This window comes from Tyto alba, unplaced genomic scaffold (genome assembly GCF_018691265.1).
Source record: "Tyto alba isolate M040663 unplaced genomic scaffold, T.alba_DEE_v4.0 Super-Scaffold_1000006, whole genome shotgun sequence".
Classification (NCBI taxonomy): domain Eukaryota; kingdom Metazoa; phylum Chordata; class Aves; order Strigiformes; family Tytonidae; genus Tyto; species Tyto alba.
In genome coordinates, this window is record NW_024881272.1 from 11031248 (window position 1) to 11047462 (window position 16215).

Below are 16215 nucleotides of genomic sequence, written 5' to 3' on the forward strand. Positions count from 1 at the left end.
TTTCAAATAAAGCGGCCTTTTTTCTGCAGTCTATTGTGAAAGGACTGGCCTTTTTCTATCTATTTTTTCCCCTTGCACCTGTGGGGGCAGCCTCTCTCTAATGCTATACCTGAGTGGCAGTGTGGCATAATGGCGACACTTTGTCTCATGCAGATGACTTTAATCGAGTGCCAATCAGGCATGAAGATGAAAACAATAAGGAGGGTGAACACGATTCAGATGATTCCTCAGATGAGGACAGTGACTCTGAGGAATTGAGCAAATACATCAATGCTTCCTTCATAACTGTATGTATTTAGAGGATCCACTATAAGTATTTCACAAGCTTTCAGCTAAAACTATATTCTAGCTTGAGCTCTTATTCTCCTGTTGGCTTCACAAATAGAATAGGATTTACCTGAGTAAGGGAGAAAGATCTGACAGTCAACTGGCAAATCCATTTATAGTTTTCATCATGAAAATCTCCTACATTTTGCTACAGTAATAAGATGAATCAATTCCCTTACATGGTGTTAAACTGTGCAATCTCAAATAGTGAGACTAGTCATAGAAATGCTCTTTTTTTTTGCACATGTGTGTTATTTCTAAAACCACTAGCTTTCAGACGGGCCTCATGATAACATGTATTTCTTTTAGTAGGCGTCTGCCTATGTACAAGTTGATCCATATTAGTATTTTCCCTGTTAGTGAAATGTGAGTATAGTTATTCACATATACAAGACACGACTAGTGAAAATCGGGGCCATTAGTTTGTTGGTATCATATATACCTTCAAAAGGAGAGCAATTATTGGTCACTAAGGAAGTAACTGATTTTAATGGAATTACTAGACAAATTTGATTTATTGTAATCCTTTAAAATGCTGCACACTTAGGATATCTATTCAGAGTAAATGTATTTTTACTTTTGAGCAGCTCAATGTGAGCTGACTGGTGCATCAACTTTGTGTGATATAAACTCAGTTTCTTCATGGTCAAATTAGTTGGCTGTGTAGAATTAAATGTTTTAGCCCTTAAAAATATACTTTGCAGAAAATGGCAGGGTGAGGTCTCACCCACTGCAGCATAAGTATACCTTGCTGTCAATCTGGAAGTGATACTGTTGTTAGGGGGATTGAGTTTAATGTCATCTGGCTCGTAGGATTGCTTACTGTGATAGGCATATTTTCCCTATAAACAAAAGGGTTCATTAGTTTATTTCACTTGGTATTCTTTAAATGACAACGAGTTCTGTTGCTTGATAGTCCCATTTCAAATGAATCGCAGAAAAAAAAGTCAAAAATTTCTTTTATAGGGCTACTGGGGTCCGAAAGCCATGATTGCAACACAGGGACCACTGCAGGAAACTGTTTCTGACTTCTGGCAAATGATCTTCCAAAGAAAAGTCAAAGTCATTGTTATGCTGACAGAGCTAAAAGAAGGAGATCAGGTGAGGGCATTGTCTTCACACTGACGTACTAAGGGTCCTCTATCTGCAAAGAAAACACTGCACTGCCATCTCTCATTCCCTTCCTCCAGCTAAGTGTATTTTATAGGATGAGGAATTTGGATTTCTAGTATAATTTGTTCTATTATTTACCTTCTTAATTTACTTTCTAATTATTTTTTGAAGGGAAAAGTATATGATGCTATATTTTAAAATACAATAACACTCCTACTATTTTAAAGTCAGTACATTCTGTAAGTGCATGTGGAAGATAAAATAAAAGGAGGTTTGAATGGTAAGCACTGACTTGTACTTTTATGCATTTTAGGAACTCTCTGCACAGTACTGGGGAGAAGGAAAACAAACATATGATGGCATAGAAGTTCAAATGACAGATGTCAACTGTTGTCCTAGCTATACCATACGTGCATTTGATGTTACACATCTGAAGGTAAAAGTTCCTTTGCAAATTCCAAAAGGAAATTTTAAATTTGTTTCTCTGTTATAAACTTAGCCTAAAGAAAGAGAAGGGACAGTTCCCATTCTTCTTACCTCCTGCTCTAAGAAATGGAAATATTTTTCTCTTCCAGACCAGCAACCGGTCATGATAAATGTTATAAATTAGCTCAAATTTCCCATTTAGTGAGTTGTTGAGATGGTGGTATTGGAGTCTCAGGAGGTCAGCTGTCTTCTGTACATTGAGCAAAGTTTGGCTGTCTATCATATGCTTATCATATTCATGAGGTAGATAGACATCTCGTCACCATGTAATTCCTCAGGAATTTAATTTTTCTTCTTTAAATCAGCTGCAATAGATGTACTACATAAATCTTTATTTCAACCTGGACATTGACTACATCTCCACTGCTGTTTTCCAGACTAAAGAAACACAGAAGGTGTATCAGTATCAGTATCACAAGTGGAGTGGCTTGGATGTTCCAGAAAACCCCAAGGATTTAGTTAACATGATTCTCAACCTTAAACAAAAAGTCCCAGCCAGACCAGTCACTGAGGACAGCAGGAATACCCGCGGTGTCCCACTCGTCGTCCACTGCCGGTGGGTCTGAATTCAGCAGATACCTTAACCTATCTCTAAGTTCTGGGTATACATAGCAATCCCCATTTTGGGATGCCTACCTTTTCGTGGAGGCCTTTCCCTGTGTCTGGAGACTCAGCTGTCCCTAGCAGATTCCTTGAATTGCTCAAGCTTGACCTTTTTGACTGTAGTGATGAAAAGTGAGCACTCTTCTCTTCAGCAGGCATGGGCATGGACTCTAGGTGGTTAGAGCTAGCTGCTCTTGCCTGGTACATGTATTTTGACAAGAAATGCTAGGTCAGAGTGCTCTTGTAGCATCCTACCAATGAAAATCCAGCAGAGCTTTTAGGTTCATCTCTTGTTCTAGTATGTAAGCCCACTTTTTTAAGACCATTTCTGGGAATAGCCTTGCGTACCATCTAAAGCAGAGAATGATCCTCCTAACAATTGTTGAGACTGTAAGTCTGAATCTTCTAATTTCTCTCTTACCCCTTAAGTGGCCACATGAGTTCCAAGTAGCATCTAGATAAACTGTCTTGTGTGTGTGCCCTACAGATATTCTTAACTGTAACAATTTCAGTCCAGTAAAAAATGTTTTGGAAATATAATTCATTATGTAGACTTTGAAATAAATCTAACATTCAGTCAGAGGACTTGCTGATTTTACATTTTAAATTTATTTGTACATTTTACATCATCTTTTAGTGATGGATCACAGCAGACTGGTGTATTTTGTGCTTTAATGACCCTCTTGGAAAGTGCAGAAATAGAAGAAGTAATAGATGTTTTCCAAGTAGTAAAAGCTCTTCGTCGTACCAGGCTGGGAGTGGTGTCCACCTTTGTAAGTAAATCTTATGAATCACCAGAAAAAATGATGAGATTACTTATCATGGCCACTTGTAACCTTACGCATCATTTCTGCATAGGGAACACTATTTTTAATCAAGACATTCACAGCCACTCCCTAGTACTTGGGAATTAGCCATTACTGATAAGAATGAAGGAATCTGTGAGATGTCCAGAGCTGCAATTCTGTAACACTTTTGTGGAACAGTACATATTATAAAATTACAAATTGCATACATTGATGTTTCTGCAGTTGTTTCAGGGGTGCATGCGCACAGTGTCCCTTAACTTCTGCAGCTAGAATGCTAGCAGCCATCAACTTGTTTTGTTTAAATCACTCCAGAAGAATTGTATCTTTGTGGGATACACTGCGCATTTACTAACAAACCAGACCTAGGCACCATGGATGTGGGGCAGGTTATTAGATTACTTTCCTAGACTCCTTGAAACATGTTGTTTACAGCTTAGGTACTGTAAAAATTGTATTTTTGGTACTTTGTGAACCAAGAGGGGACTGAGTGACAACTTGGAATGTCTGATGCAGGCAGTTACAGACACATTACGTACACATGAAATCAGAACAAACTGTTGAAACAACACTCTCTACGCTAAAAACTGTGGAAGCTGCTTCATATGCAGTCTTGCATGCTCAACTACAAGTTATATTTATAAAATTTAAGAAAACAGAGAAATAACTGGTTTATTCTTGGCTCTGAGCATTCCATTCATACTAACGTCTTCTCTTTATATTTAAGGAACATTACCAATTTCTGTATGACACCATTGCCAGTATCTACCCTGCACAGAATGGACAAATAAAGAAGAACAGCCAGCAGGAAGATAAGGTGGAATTTTGCAGTGAAGTAGAAAAAACAGATCAGGAAACTGATTTGATCACTATTGATCTTACACCATCAAAGCCAGAGGAAAATGAGCCTTCTGAAGTATGTGATGATTCTAAGGCTGCAGATAGCACTAAGGGAACAGAAAATTCTACAAACGGCCCCACAACTCCAGTTCTAATTTAAGAGGCTAAACAAACAAACAAACAAAAAAGAGTGCTTTTTCATGTGCAAAAAATAAGAGCTATAAGATTCTTCCTCTTCCCACTTTTTTTTTAAAAAAAACGTTTATTGTTATATCTGTTTTTCAAAGGTACAAATTTAAAGGAATACTTGAAACTTGTAGAGAGTGACAAAGAACTGTGAAAGTTTAATTTTTGTGTAGATTTGCATTTAATACTTCTTCAGAAACCTTTTCACTATTTTTATACTTTTAAAAATATGTACAGAATAATACTATGCTGAACAGAGGAAAGGAAAATTTTTGACTTCTGTAACGAGGAGAGAAGCAATTCAGAACAGGATCAGTGTGTTGCAAAACCAGGTCTGTCTTCAAAACTATTAGCAAGTAAATGAACCTAATTGGTAAGCATATATACTAGCATTTCCAGAGTGCTGATCAAGCACTGCTTTAATAATACTCTGTGGAACTTATGGGACTTTACCAAACAGTTTTAAGAGATTATCACTTACATCATGTGGCAATTCCAAGGAATTCAGATAGATTCTCCACACGTAAGTCATCCCATATCAATGTGGAATAGAAATTTTTGCATTTTTCTAACTTGCCTCAAGGTGTCCTTGTTGCTCCACATATATCAATCTGAGATTTCAATGTTAGACTCAAAGAAGAGTTTGGAGATTGTCATTTGAATGATTGCAACGATTCTGATAGCAAACACATTCTGTTTACTCTTAGAGCTTAAAATACTGCGTGCTTGCACATTTATTTCTTATGCTTATTATTATTTAAAGGGACTGCTTCCACAAATGCATCTGACCTGTTTTCGGAATTGGAAAATACTTAGATGCTTTTCCTCCAAGCCTTGTAGATTTTAATTGGTACAGGGTTTTGGTTTTTTTTTTTTTTTTTTTCAGTATGAGGTTTTGTATGTTACAGTTTAGATACTTTTACTATTTGTTGCTGGATTTTTCCCTACGCTTTTTAGAATTAATAAAAAAGACAATTAGTAGTTGACAAGGTGGAAATTATTTTGCTCTATTGCACTCCGCAAGCTGATCATTTTCTTCTAAATGCACAAAATCTTGTGCTGTCCTATACATGGATAACATTTACAAGTTTCAGTAGGAAAACATACGATTTATTTCTTATAAAACTGTGTGAATGCAGGTAAGTGTCATGATTCTCTCATTACAGAGGAAGGAAACTTTGTTTTTCTTTTGCTTGAAGTGATTAAAGGAACAGTCACTCAACAGATTCAGTGCTCCTAGTTTATCACTGCATATTTCTAATCTCTCCTTACAAAATGTAATTGAAAATACTTAGAGAGCCATGTTAATAACATGTACAGTCACACTTGGGTAAAACATTAATTTAATTTTGCTGTTACTTCAATCAAATATTTAATTCACAATTACCAGCTCAGACAAGTGCTTCCTGGCAGTCTTGCTTGAGTAAGTGGCAGCAAAAAGTCACAGAGGCAGTGGGATTTCCCTGAGCTGCCTTTTCCGCTGAAGCTGTGCTAGGGGATAAACTACCAAAGCTGAGAGGGTCACCTGTGGAGAAAAATGCTTTGAGACTAAATGTGAAGATAATCTAAAAAAATTGTAGGCCTAAAGCCTGTCAGCTATTTTTAGAGGAACATGTCAAAATTGCAAATTTTTAGCATACCTTTGAAGATCAAAAGGATGAAGAGCCTTGGATGCAGATTGACTCACTGGTGCTCACTGGATGACAGAGAACAATTAATTTATTTTTCTTCTTCTAAGATTTGGCCACTGTAAAGCCTCTTTAGCTAGTTCAGGTAGTAAAATAAAGAGGTCAATACAGCTACCTACTGTAAGAGTGTGGGAGACAGATACTAGTCACACTTTTAGGAATAACTGAAAATATTTCCCAAATCAAAAATTAGGCCCAAATTTTCATTTTGTGTAAATCTGAGGGCACTCATACACTCAATTCCTCGAAAAATGGTTCTGTAGTTTTTTAAGCTCCTGCAGCACTTGGGCTGTAAAAATTCTAGAGGATTTTGTTCTGTTTATATTGTTTTCTAGAATTACTTCAATGTTCATTTGATTGCATATTTATTTTTTTTTTAAATGCATGCTAGGTTAGCACTAGATTTGTGCGTGTATTTTGAAAGTCCTGAACTATGTTAAATTTTGCTTTGTTCATGTCTTCATTATTAGCCTAATCAGAGAAACAGAGCCCTTCATTAAAACTGCACTCATGTGCCCAGTGTAAACCACTTTGGGAGTAAAGTTCTTTATAGTCACAAGGGGATAAACCAAGCTTTTGGCTTTGAATTATTTTCAAATTAAATAACACTTAGTACAATTAAAGTTCATTAAATCCCAGTGCGACAGTTGAGGGAGCCTTTCTTAACACAGTTTAGAAGTTCTGACTGCTTCTAGGAACTCTATATGTACCAGGGATGGTTTTATGCCTTCTCTATTGTCATCTGAATTTCAGAAATCCATGGGGCGGTGTCACAGAGCTTATAGAAGGTCATTATGCTGGATGCTCTGTACTCATTTGGCTTACTCACTTGTAGGCTTAGTTTTATGTCTTCCAGGAACACAGTGAAGCATCCTGCAGGTGAAGCATGAAGTCCAAACTAGTAAATTCTGCTAGACAACTGCCCTGGCTTTGTTGGGGCAAGAACAACATTGTAGCAGGCTGGAGAGGTGGCATAGAGTAAAAGCTGCGAAGCAAACGTGAAGTAAGATGCAAAACGTTTATTTTCCTAAGTAGAGCTAAGCTGCACAAAGACTGCTAACCACTGCCTCAAGCCAAGAGTTAGCTGCTGCTCGAAAATGTTTTATAGTCTGAAGTCCAGGATGAAAATAACTAAGCAACAGATCAGCTGGGAGAGGACTTTGAGCAGCAGATGAAGGTAATCAAGGGCTTATGTGACCAAAGGGACTGGGCTTCTCCCACAATTTGCCGGGTGGAAGCTGGTAGCAAAGTGGGTATGGAAAAGTGACAGTGCTGTGTTAGTAGAATTTGGTGTGGGAAGATAGGGGAGAGGAAGGATCCCAGAGTCTCCACAAGATTCTGCTTTGAAGGTAACTGCAGTGGGGAATGAACTGTGTGTTTGCTTCTGTTTAGGGTTTTAAGTTTCTTGTGCTCTGTAATGAAAAAGGTAGTTATGTTACATTTTTTTTCAGAGGCTGTAGATTATGAATATCAGCCACATCATGGTTCTTGAAATAAATGTTATACAACACAAAAAACGGCCAGCGCACTGAGCCGTGGCAGTCAGGGATGCCGTTCCAGGAGGTGTTTGATTTCCCGCAGCCCAGCTTCCACTGCTGCATTTGGGCTCCTGCGGGGCGCATTTGTGCCTGCTCCCCTCCCCACCCGTACGTGCAGACGGGGTCCGCGAACTCACCCTTGCCGCATCCCCAGCCGGCGGCAGTGGGCTCTCGGCCCGCTGGGGAAGGCAGCCCGTTCTTCCCCTCACTCCAAACGGATCTGCTGGGAAGGGGCTGGGGGGCACAGGAGGGAGCCTGAGGAGCCAGACCAGGTCCAGAGGGTCCCCGCCAGCCCCGGCCCCACCTCTCGCTGCTACTGTCAGGGCATCACCTGGGGGGGAGGTTTGCCAGAGGAGCGAAGCAAGCGGTGGGTTTCAAGCTTTGCTGCAAAACAGAAAACCTGTTAAATCTTGTACGAGAGGCACAAGCGGAGCCGGGCAGTGAGTCTGTGACACATGGCGATGAAGCTGGGAGCTACAACAGGGAGTCAAATACTAACATCACGAGCTGTTTGTTTGTGCGAGATGACAAAGAAAGTAAGAAAGAATAGTGGCGCAAGACAGGTGTCTCATGAAGCTGGAAATTATATCCTTTGTTTAACATTCCTCAGAATAACTCTCCAGTAGCAATGCTTATCTCTCTGACAAGGCATCTTGCTTTTGTAAAGGCTTGGTTTTTCTGTCATTGTACATTCTCCAGATTGCCTCTAAATGAATATCGGAAACTCCCCGAGGGCTCTACACAGCTGTACCACAGCTATTTTTCCATACGTAAAGCAACTGTTTGCCAGGAGCCAGTGTGCTGTGTTTTAGACCAGGGAAAACGGAAATAGAAGAAAAGGAAAGTTTCAGCTACAGAGTACAACACATTTCTATATGTAGCAGCTCTACTTCAGAAAAAACGTAAGTCTTCTCAGGAAGAACAGATTCCAATAATTCTAAAGGTACAGGAATGTAGAAACAAAGTTTTACACAAAAGCTTTATAAATTAATCTTTCTTTTCAATGCAAATGAAAGAAAGATGATGACTATGAAATGCTAAGCAAGTTTATACTAAAAGATTTCCTTTCCAGGGACAAAAAAAATAATTATTTAGAATGGATACTTAGCACAAGTTATTTTAAACTATTAGTTTTATTGTTTTAACCTTAGTAAAGAACAGGTTTTTATTAAATAGTTATGTCCTCAGACTCAGGGTTGTCAGCATCAGCAATCCATAGTGCTACTGAATTTTTGAAATTAACATAATAAACCTTTTTCAGAGGAAAAGGCATATACCTATTTACAGCTCGTTGTCTCTTGACTCTCACAGCTGCGCAGCACTGTGGCTGACAGTACTAACAAAGTCGTATGACTATCTAACTTATAGAGGAAAAAATAAGAAAGATGTTTTCTTTGTTCCAATTTTAGCACTCAGCATCAAATTTTTGATTTTGGAGATGAAATCTCGTGATAGCCTGACTTGCCTGGCAGTTAGCTGGGACCCAGAGCTCTCACGCATCAGTACTCCACAGAGTCCTTGGGGTGCAACTGCTGTATTTCCAGAGCTCACCCGCCAGGCTGTGCTAAAACTCTTCAAATGCCTTTGCCCCGTTCAGAGCAGCCCTGCAATGCATTCTGCTTGCTCCGTTTCAGTAATGTGGAGCCATTTGAGGTAACGAAGAGGACATTTGGTTATACAGCACTGCAGAGACTGTGACTATCCAACATCTAGAACTAGCTGAGAGTGAGGGAGTGCGTGCGTGCGTGTGCATGCACATGCGTCATCCAGAGCCTTAAGTGTGAGATTACATCCTCAACCAGAAATCAGTGAGTTGTTGACTTGGCAGCTGCTCAGTTTAAAAAAAAAAAAAAAAAATAGGAGGAACAGGGATGATGTGGTGGGTCTGTGCTAACTTTTTGTGGGGGGCAGTCCAGCACTGAGACAATATTGGATTGTGTGGCTGTTGGGCTTTGTAAGAGTGGTCTTCAAAACTGAATTTGAAAAAAAATAAACTACAGATGAGGTACAGGAGACTGTGTGCATTCAGAGTGCTAATGTTGTCACAGACTAAATCGGTGTTGGCACCAGTGGTTACTAAAAATTATTCATCAGCGCTCCTGATGTTGCAATAGAAGTCAATGTGCATGTTCTTCAAGTGCAGAGAAAAAATGGTACAAAAATTACAATATAAAGTTAACGCTTGCAAAAAGTGTCAATTTTGGTATTTTTTTAAGAAAGAAATAATGAATAATTTTCATCCTATTTTCCTAACATTAATATGTCATTTTGAGAATAACAGTATCTTGTTCTAAGTTTAGCACTGTACTTCCTTTTACTCCTGCTCTTTTCTGAAATATTTAAATATATTATTTTTATATATATCGTTATGTCATTGAAACCACTTCAAGACTAGAACAGTTCAGTATCATTAAGTGTTTCCTTTTTCTATGCTGCTTTCTTAATATAATTTCTATTCAGCAATGAAATGAAATTCTGACTTCATATATTGATTTAGCATAAATAAAATTCTCACGGAGCAGGAATTCAATTTCTTAAATGGCATTAATAAATTATTCCATAGAGTTATGCCTACTTCCAAAGACAGTGAAGAATTTCCACTATTAAGCAATGCCTTGCTCTGCTCCAGTCACAGTGAAAAGACTTTCCGTGGCCGTGCAGGGCGGACGAGGCTCACAGCTCCCCCCCAGCAGATAGCCTTGCTCTCACCTCCGCAGCCCAAGTAGTCAAAGTCTCTGGATTTTCCTTCTGTAGCTCTTGCTCCAGTTACTGAACGTATTTGAATATTTATATCAACTTTCTAGGTTTTCTCTTTATTTGGGATATTCAGTATTTCATTGACTTGAAGAGCACTCTATTTTCTGTGACAGTCTTCCTCTCCCACCCCAGTCCCTATCCCCATCCTCCCTGCCCCTTCCCCCCCCATCCTGAGTGCCAGGGAGCAGCACGAGCTGGCTGCCCTGCCAGGGAAGCGGAACCCAGCTTGAAGGCGAAGCAAGGCAGGCAGGGGAGGGACAGCACCCATGCAGACACAATCCCACGGTGCCCAAATACGCTGTGCAGAGCAGGTCTGGTGACAGTAGCCAGCGTCAGACAGCAGTCCCACTGCTCGCTGGGCAAGTGCGAAGTGATGGAACAGGCCTGAGGCCAGGGCACCATGGTGTGAGCCCGGCTCCGCCACGAGCAGGGCCAGGTGCCAGCAGACCTGCAGCACAGCAAGCCTAGGCAGGGCTCCTTGCCTTAACACCTCTTATTTCCTGGCCTGTGTCAAGATACAAGTTTCTGTTACAACTTCTTTTCTCATGGTCTTGGACTCCACTATGGAATTGCTGGCTGTGTAAAATGCGCATGCTACCTGGCTAGACATTATCATAGAATCACAGAATGGTTTGGGTTGGAAGGGACCTTAAAGACCATCTAGTTCCAGCCCCCTGCTACGGGCAGGGACACCTTCCACTAGACCAGGTTGCTCCCAGCCCTGTCCAACCTGGCCTGGAACCCTGCCAGGGAGGGGGCAGCCACAGCTGCTCTGGGCAACCTGTGCCAGTGCCTCAGCACCCTCACAGGGAAGAATTTCTTCCTTATAGCTAATCTAAATCTACCCTCTTTCAGTTTAAAAGTTGTGGAGGTTGATTACTTGTTGTTGCATGGCATTTGTTGGATCCTGTGACATACTGACTCATGAAGACCTCATACCAGGTTGGTAAGGTAGGAGATGTCAGCACAGCATCTCAGCAGCTGAGCTGTTGTACTGTGGTGCACAATTCCGTGGGCTCTGCTTTATCATTTCTGAAGACTGCTGATATATTAGATCTTATATGTTTCGTTGATAGGAAAACCACTGACCCTTGTAAAATCAGTGCCACAGGCTGAGTGCCAACTGAATACTTGGATTACAACTTGAAACTTTATTGATAAAAAATATTAGTTTATGAAGACCTGTGCAGAATTTAGAGTTAAGAGTTAAATATATAGAGGTGAGAGAAAAGCAAGTTAGCTGAGTTCATTGACTTACAGATAGGATGCTCATGTATATTTTCATTCAAGGCCCATTTCTACTCTGCAAGCTACATCTGCATCTTCTGAATCCTAAGTGAATCCTCCTGTCATCTGGTCATCTGAGGTTTTATTTTGAAAGTTCCTCTTAGACAAGATAGGAAAGAAATAGCTGCAAACCAGATATCTTGTTCTCAACTTTTCCATCTTGCAGGAACAGCTTTCTGACAGTATTTTGTGAAAGTCACAGTTTCAAGCTTGCTAATTTTGAATTCGTAATTCAGTACTTGAAGTCATGAACTGTGCACTTCTGCACAGAAATGTATTAACAAGCACCACATCTCGTTTTCTGGACTCTTGTTGAATGACAAAGCTATATAATGTGCTTTATAATTGCTGCTGTTTACTGAAAGAGCTCTCTTCGTTTTTAACAAATGAGAGAGTTAGGATATCAGTTACTCCTCCTTTTCTGCTCACTTTTGCCCAAACAAGGAGGAAAAGGTTCCTTGTCCCAATAGATGTATGTATCCAGACAGCATCACAACTCATGACAGGCTACAGTACAAACAAGTGGTTAAATTTTGGCTACAATAATTTTTTTGGTCTTAGGCATTTTGAATTTTAAAGACCTTGAAGCCTAGGCCACTGTTTTAGTGTATTAGGTGACAGGCATGATTGTGAATTGACAGCATGTGTGAAATGGTGGTCTCAGTCCTATTTGTATGGGAAAAGCCTGTTTCACTGTTAGGGCAGTAGCAGCACTCTGCAAATTAAACCGCTTGCCATCCATGCAACTGGACAAAATGAATGTAGATTGGTCTCAAGAATATCAAGGTCCATTGACTAGGTCTGTGTACTTATAAATGTCTTCTTTGGTGCACCTGCTCCATCGCCTTCCTGTAGGCTTCTCTTCGTAGTGAGGAGCTTCATTAAGCCCAAACAGAGCAGGCGTGAAGCCAGCAGTGGTACTCACTGCACGGCTGGCCGCTTCTAGCAGGAGGCACTGCTGGAGAAGGAGTAAGGCAGCTTGAACTGAGATGGCCCCACACTCACATGCTCTTGTTGTAAAGACATGCTCAGGAGTCATCAAACAAATTCTATTCAGCAGCCGTTTCAATTTCTTCTCCCTTTTCTCCTTCAAAGTGTTTGGATGGAGCAGTTGGGTATGTTTTTCCTTATATTTGTGGAATTTTCTCTTCCTTTGGTTCCTTTCTGCATTGCATTTTTTTTAAAATTGTATCTAGCACTCTATTACTTAACTTCAAGCTTTTGCTTGCAGCTAAAAATATAAATAAATCAAGGGTTTGTTTAGTTTAATTCCTGGTGCTGCGATTTTTTTCATCCAACTGTCATTATGAATTAGTCATTTCTTTGCTCAAAACCATCAAGTACAACAGCATCCAAGGTAAATACTTCAATAAATCAAGTCTGATAAATTAAATAGTTATAACTTCAAAAATCTAAGATAAATAGGAAGGAGAGAATATTTTTATGAGGTTTATTCGGGTTTCCTTGGCAAGAACTTGCTCTACAGTAGACATCCCAGCCAGTACTTTCCCCTGCAACCTGACGCTCTTGGCTGAGAGACACCACAAACACAAACGAGTGACCGTGTGATGGTAACTGTTCTGAACAGCTACAACTGTGTGCCAGTGGCTCCTCTGAAGTGGTTCACAGGCAGAGATCATATATAAAGGGCTGTTAGAAGGTAGCATGAGTAACCCAGCCCACAAGCTAGAACAGGATATGCCTCCACAGCAGGGAAGCAGGCTGCATGCAAGAAATAAATGCAGGTGTCCGGCTGTTCTGCTGGACTTCTAAATTGGAAGGGGGCACACCAGATTTAGCAATGAGGATTTTTCTTTTTTGTAGTCAATTATATAATTTTATAGCAGCATTTAAGGGAAAAATTGCAGTAAGCACTTATCATTTCTATGGCAAATTAATAAAATCATGTGATACGAAGGAGCACATTCACTCCCTTTGCTCCTTCCTACTGGTTTCCTACTCGTTGCCCTGTAAAACTGAAGCATATGTATTCTGTAAGGCTTCCCCCTGAGCCTCAAAAGATCAAGGCACCTTCCTCATAGAGGACTGAACTGTGCAGGGCCAGCAGTACATGTTATAATAAACATCTGAGCATCCATTGTTTATCAAGGACTAAGGAGAGCAGAAAGTTATATTGAAGAAGAAAAGAACAAATTTTCCTTCTGTGATTACTTTGAGGTACAGGATGAACCCAGTATGTCAGAATTCAACACTGGAAAGGAGAGCTCTGGGAACTGAGGATGTCTTTTCCTGTCCAAAGAGGGGATGCTGTGATAGTAAGTGTGCCATCTTAGTCCTCTGTTAAAGAGCATTTTTGATGATGTTAACCAGACTTTGGAGGGCAGCTGTTATGAAGTGCAGCTCAAGAAACTGTGCTCCCTCAAGGCCTTGGAGCAGCCTTTTTACTTTTATGTCTTGGCTAATGAATAGGCTGCCCTTTGGCATCTGTTATATAAGCCAAGAGCTTTTTAAGCCCAATGCATTTCACATTCTCTTGAAAAACAATATTTTTGACCCAATAGGATAGTGCGTAAGCAATTCCCTGAGTTATAGCCTTCTCTGAGTTTTCCCAGTGTGGGTTTTTGCTCCACAAAGCACATGATGAGCATGGGGAAAGCAGTTCCATGGACAAACTGCTTTTGCAATGTTGTTTAAAAGTGTCCAGTGATGTCAATATGATCACCCCATTCTTCTGAGCCAGGACTCTGTCCTGTATCAACTGAAATTAGTGGGATTATTTCTAATGATTTTGCTGTGCAGTAAGTTGGGGCTTAATTAAGAGAAGCAAGTATGAATAGATTATATTCAATATTTTTTTTTTCCTTCAGTACCAGAGATACTGACGCCCACAAATACTGTCTCTATGCAGAAAGTTTCCCTCCTGTAATAAGTTCTTTCTTCTCCCCCAAAAGAAGGGGAAAACAGAGGTCATCTGCATGAAAATGTGCATTTGGCACACTACTGTGCCTTGAAACAATTCAGTTCTTGGATTCTGCTGCCCTGTAACTGGAGAAGAGCACAGGGTAAGTTTGTGGTGGACTCAGTATTAACTTTCACAGTCTGCTTCTGTAAGGAAGAAAAGGTACAAACAGTAATCTGTTTTAAGTTTTACCTGGAGCCCACTGTTAAATTGGTCCTCAGCCAAAGGCAATCTAAGAATATGCTTTCCTGCTAATTTGGTACAGTGATAAGATCCTTGCCAGCAGTATACAGTGGGGAAACTGTATGTGGTTAGCCTCGGTTCCTTGGCAAACAGGCACACAATTTGAACAGCAAGTGGGAAATTCCTATTGACCTGGTTATGCCGTTTTTCAGAGTCTTACACCTGTTTCTTTTTCAGTGCTTTCTTCCTCTGCATCAGTTGGTTATTGGGTGGGGGGTTTTTTGTGCATGTAGAAGATCAAAGCAAGAGGCAACATAAATTTGCTCTTAGAAGTGGCTTCTGTTATATCAAGATTCAGGCCAGTAAATTAAAAATTGGCATGTAATAAAAATATCCCAAAACCCATCATTACAGATACACCTTCTGCTACCTCATGGTTTATTTTTGGATAGAGCCAATTACATGGGCATAGTTGGAGGACACACAAGTACCTGTTACAGTGTCAGAGTTAAGCAACAGAAAAGTGTAATTAAATGTGCTATTTTGGTGGGTTTGAAACCTATTTGCAATCAAGCAAACCATTGAGCTTTTCAGCAGATTTGGCACTCTCCCCTCAGAAGAGGTCCAGTACTGGGACAGCAGCCATGTTTCACTGCCACTCCTGACTGAGGTGCTTTGACAGAGACATGTGTGGGAGATTACACAGGGTCCGCTTGCACCAAACCTTGCTCCAGCCAAGATTAATCTCTCATTTTTATGAGCACTAAATGTCACCAACATTTACCCCCAAATTAAAAAACTTACAAGAACATATTACTAAAGCAAATAGACTTTGCTTTTTTTGCATAAATAAAGCAGAGTCTTATTTAATCTTTGTTGCCTTGGATAAGGAGAACATGGTATTAGGCGCCAAACCTTTCATGGCCTCCTGGATGTATCTGAAATTAACTCTTTGAGAGGAAAATGGAAGTGAAGAGTCACACATTGGTTTGCAGTTTCTTTTTATCTTCCGTAAAACTAAGGCAAAACTGTCAAAAGCTGGAGTGTCATTAAGAGTCTATATACAATGTGTGTTCACTGAAATGTGGGTATCTGAAAGTGTCGTACAGTGGAATGCAGTGTAGGAGCTCCTCAGCTGATGCTGAACTAGTGAGCTTGGAGCTCTGAATCAGATGCAGCATAGCAATGTTATTTCAACAGTCTCATTAGAATTAATTAGCCTGGCCGAGAAGCAAGACAGATTTGCCTGGGCAGACTGCAAAGACAGAGGAGCTATAGAGCCTGGTACCTGAGAGAATTTATTTGAAGCAATACGGAAGTGCTGTCAGTGCTGAGAAAATTGTACTGACTTAAATGGGTGCCAGATCACACTCTTTATTAGATCAGTTGTCTCAAAGACACATGCGTAAGGCTGTATCTGAAACAAATAGTTTTGTTCCTATGCTTTTCCTTTATGGTATAGCTTCAAGAGAAGCAAGAGT

The 16215-nt window shown here is 40.1% G+C and overlaps 1 protein-coding gene across 11 annotated transcripts in view; it reads left to right on the top strand.

The window, feature by feature from the left end:
* Positions 1-6578, top strand: part of PTPRC (protein tyrosine phosphatase receptor type C) — a 66639-nt gene extending 60061 nt beyond the window's left edge. For all 11 annotated transcript variants that reach the window (XM_033000761.2, XM_033000763.2, XM_042784551.1 and 8 more), the window contains 6 exons: positions 154-287; positions 1294-1428; positions 1754-1876; positions 2304-2482; positions 3167-3302; positions 4063-6578. In XM_033000761.2, coding sequence (XP_032856652.1) covers positions 154-287; positions 1294-1428; positions 1754-1876; positions 2304-2482; positions 3167-3302; positions 4063-4335 — 980 coding nt within the window. In that variant the 3' untranslated portion in view covers positions 4336-6578. The remainder of the gene's footprint in view (positions 1-153; positions 288-1293; positions 1429-1753; positions 1877-2303; positions 2483-3166; positions 3303-4062) is intronic.
* Positions 6579-16215: the final 9637 nt, after the last annotated feature.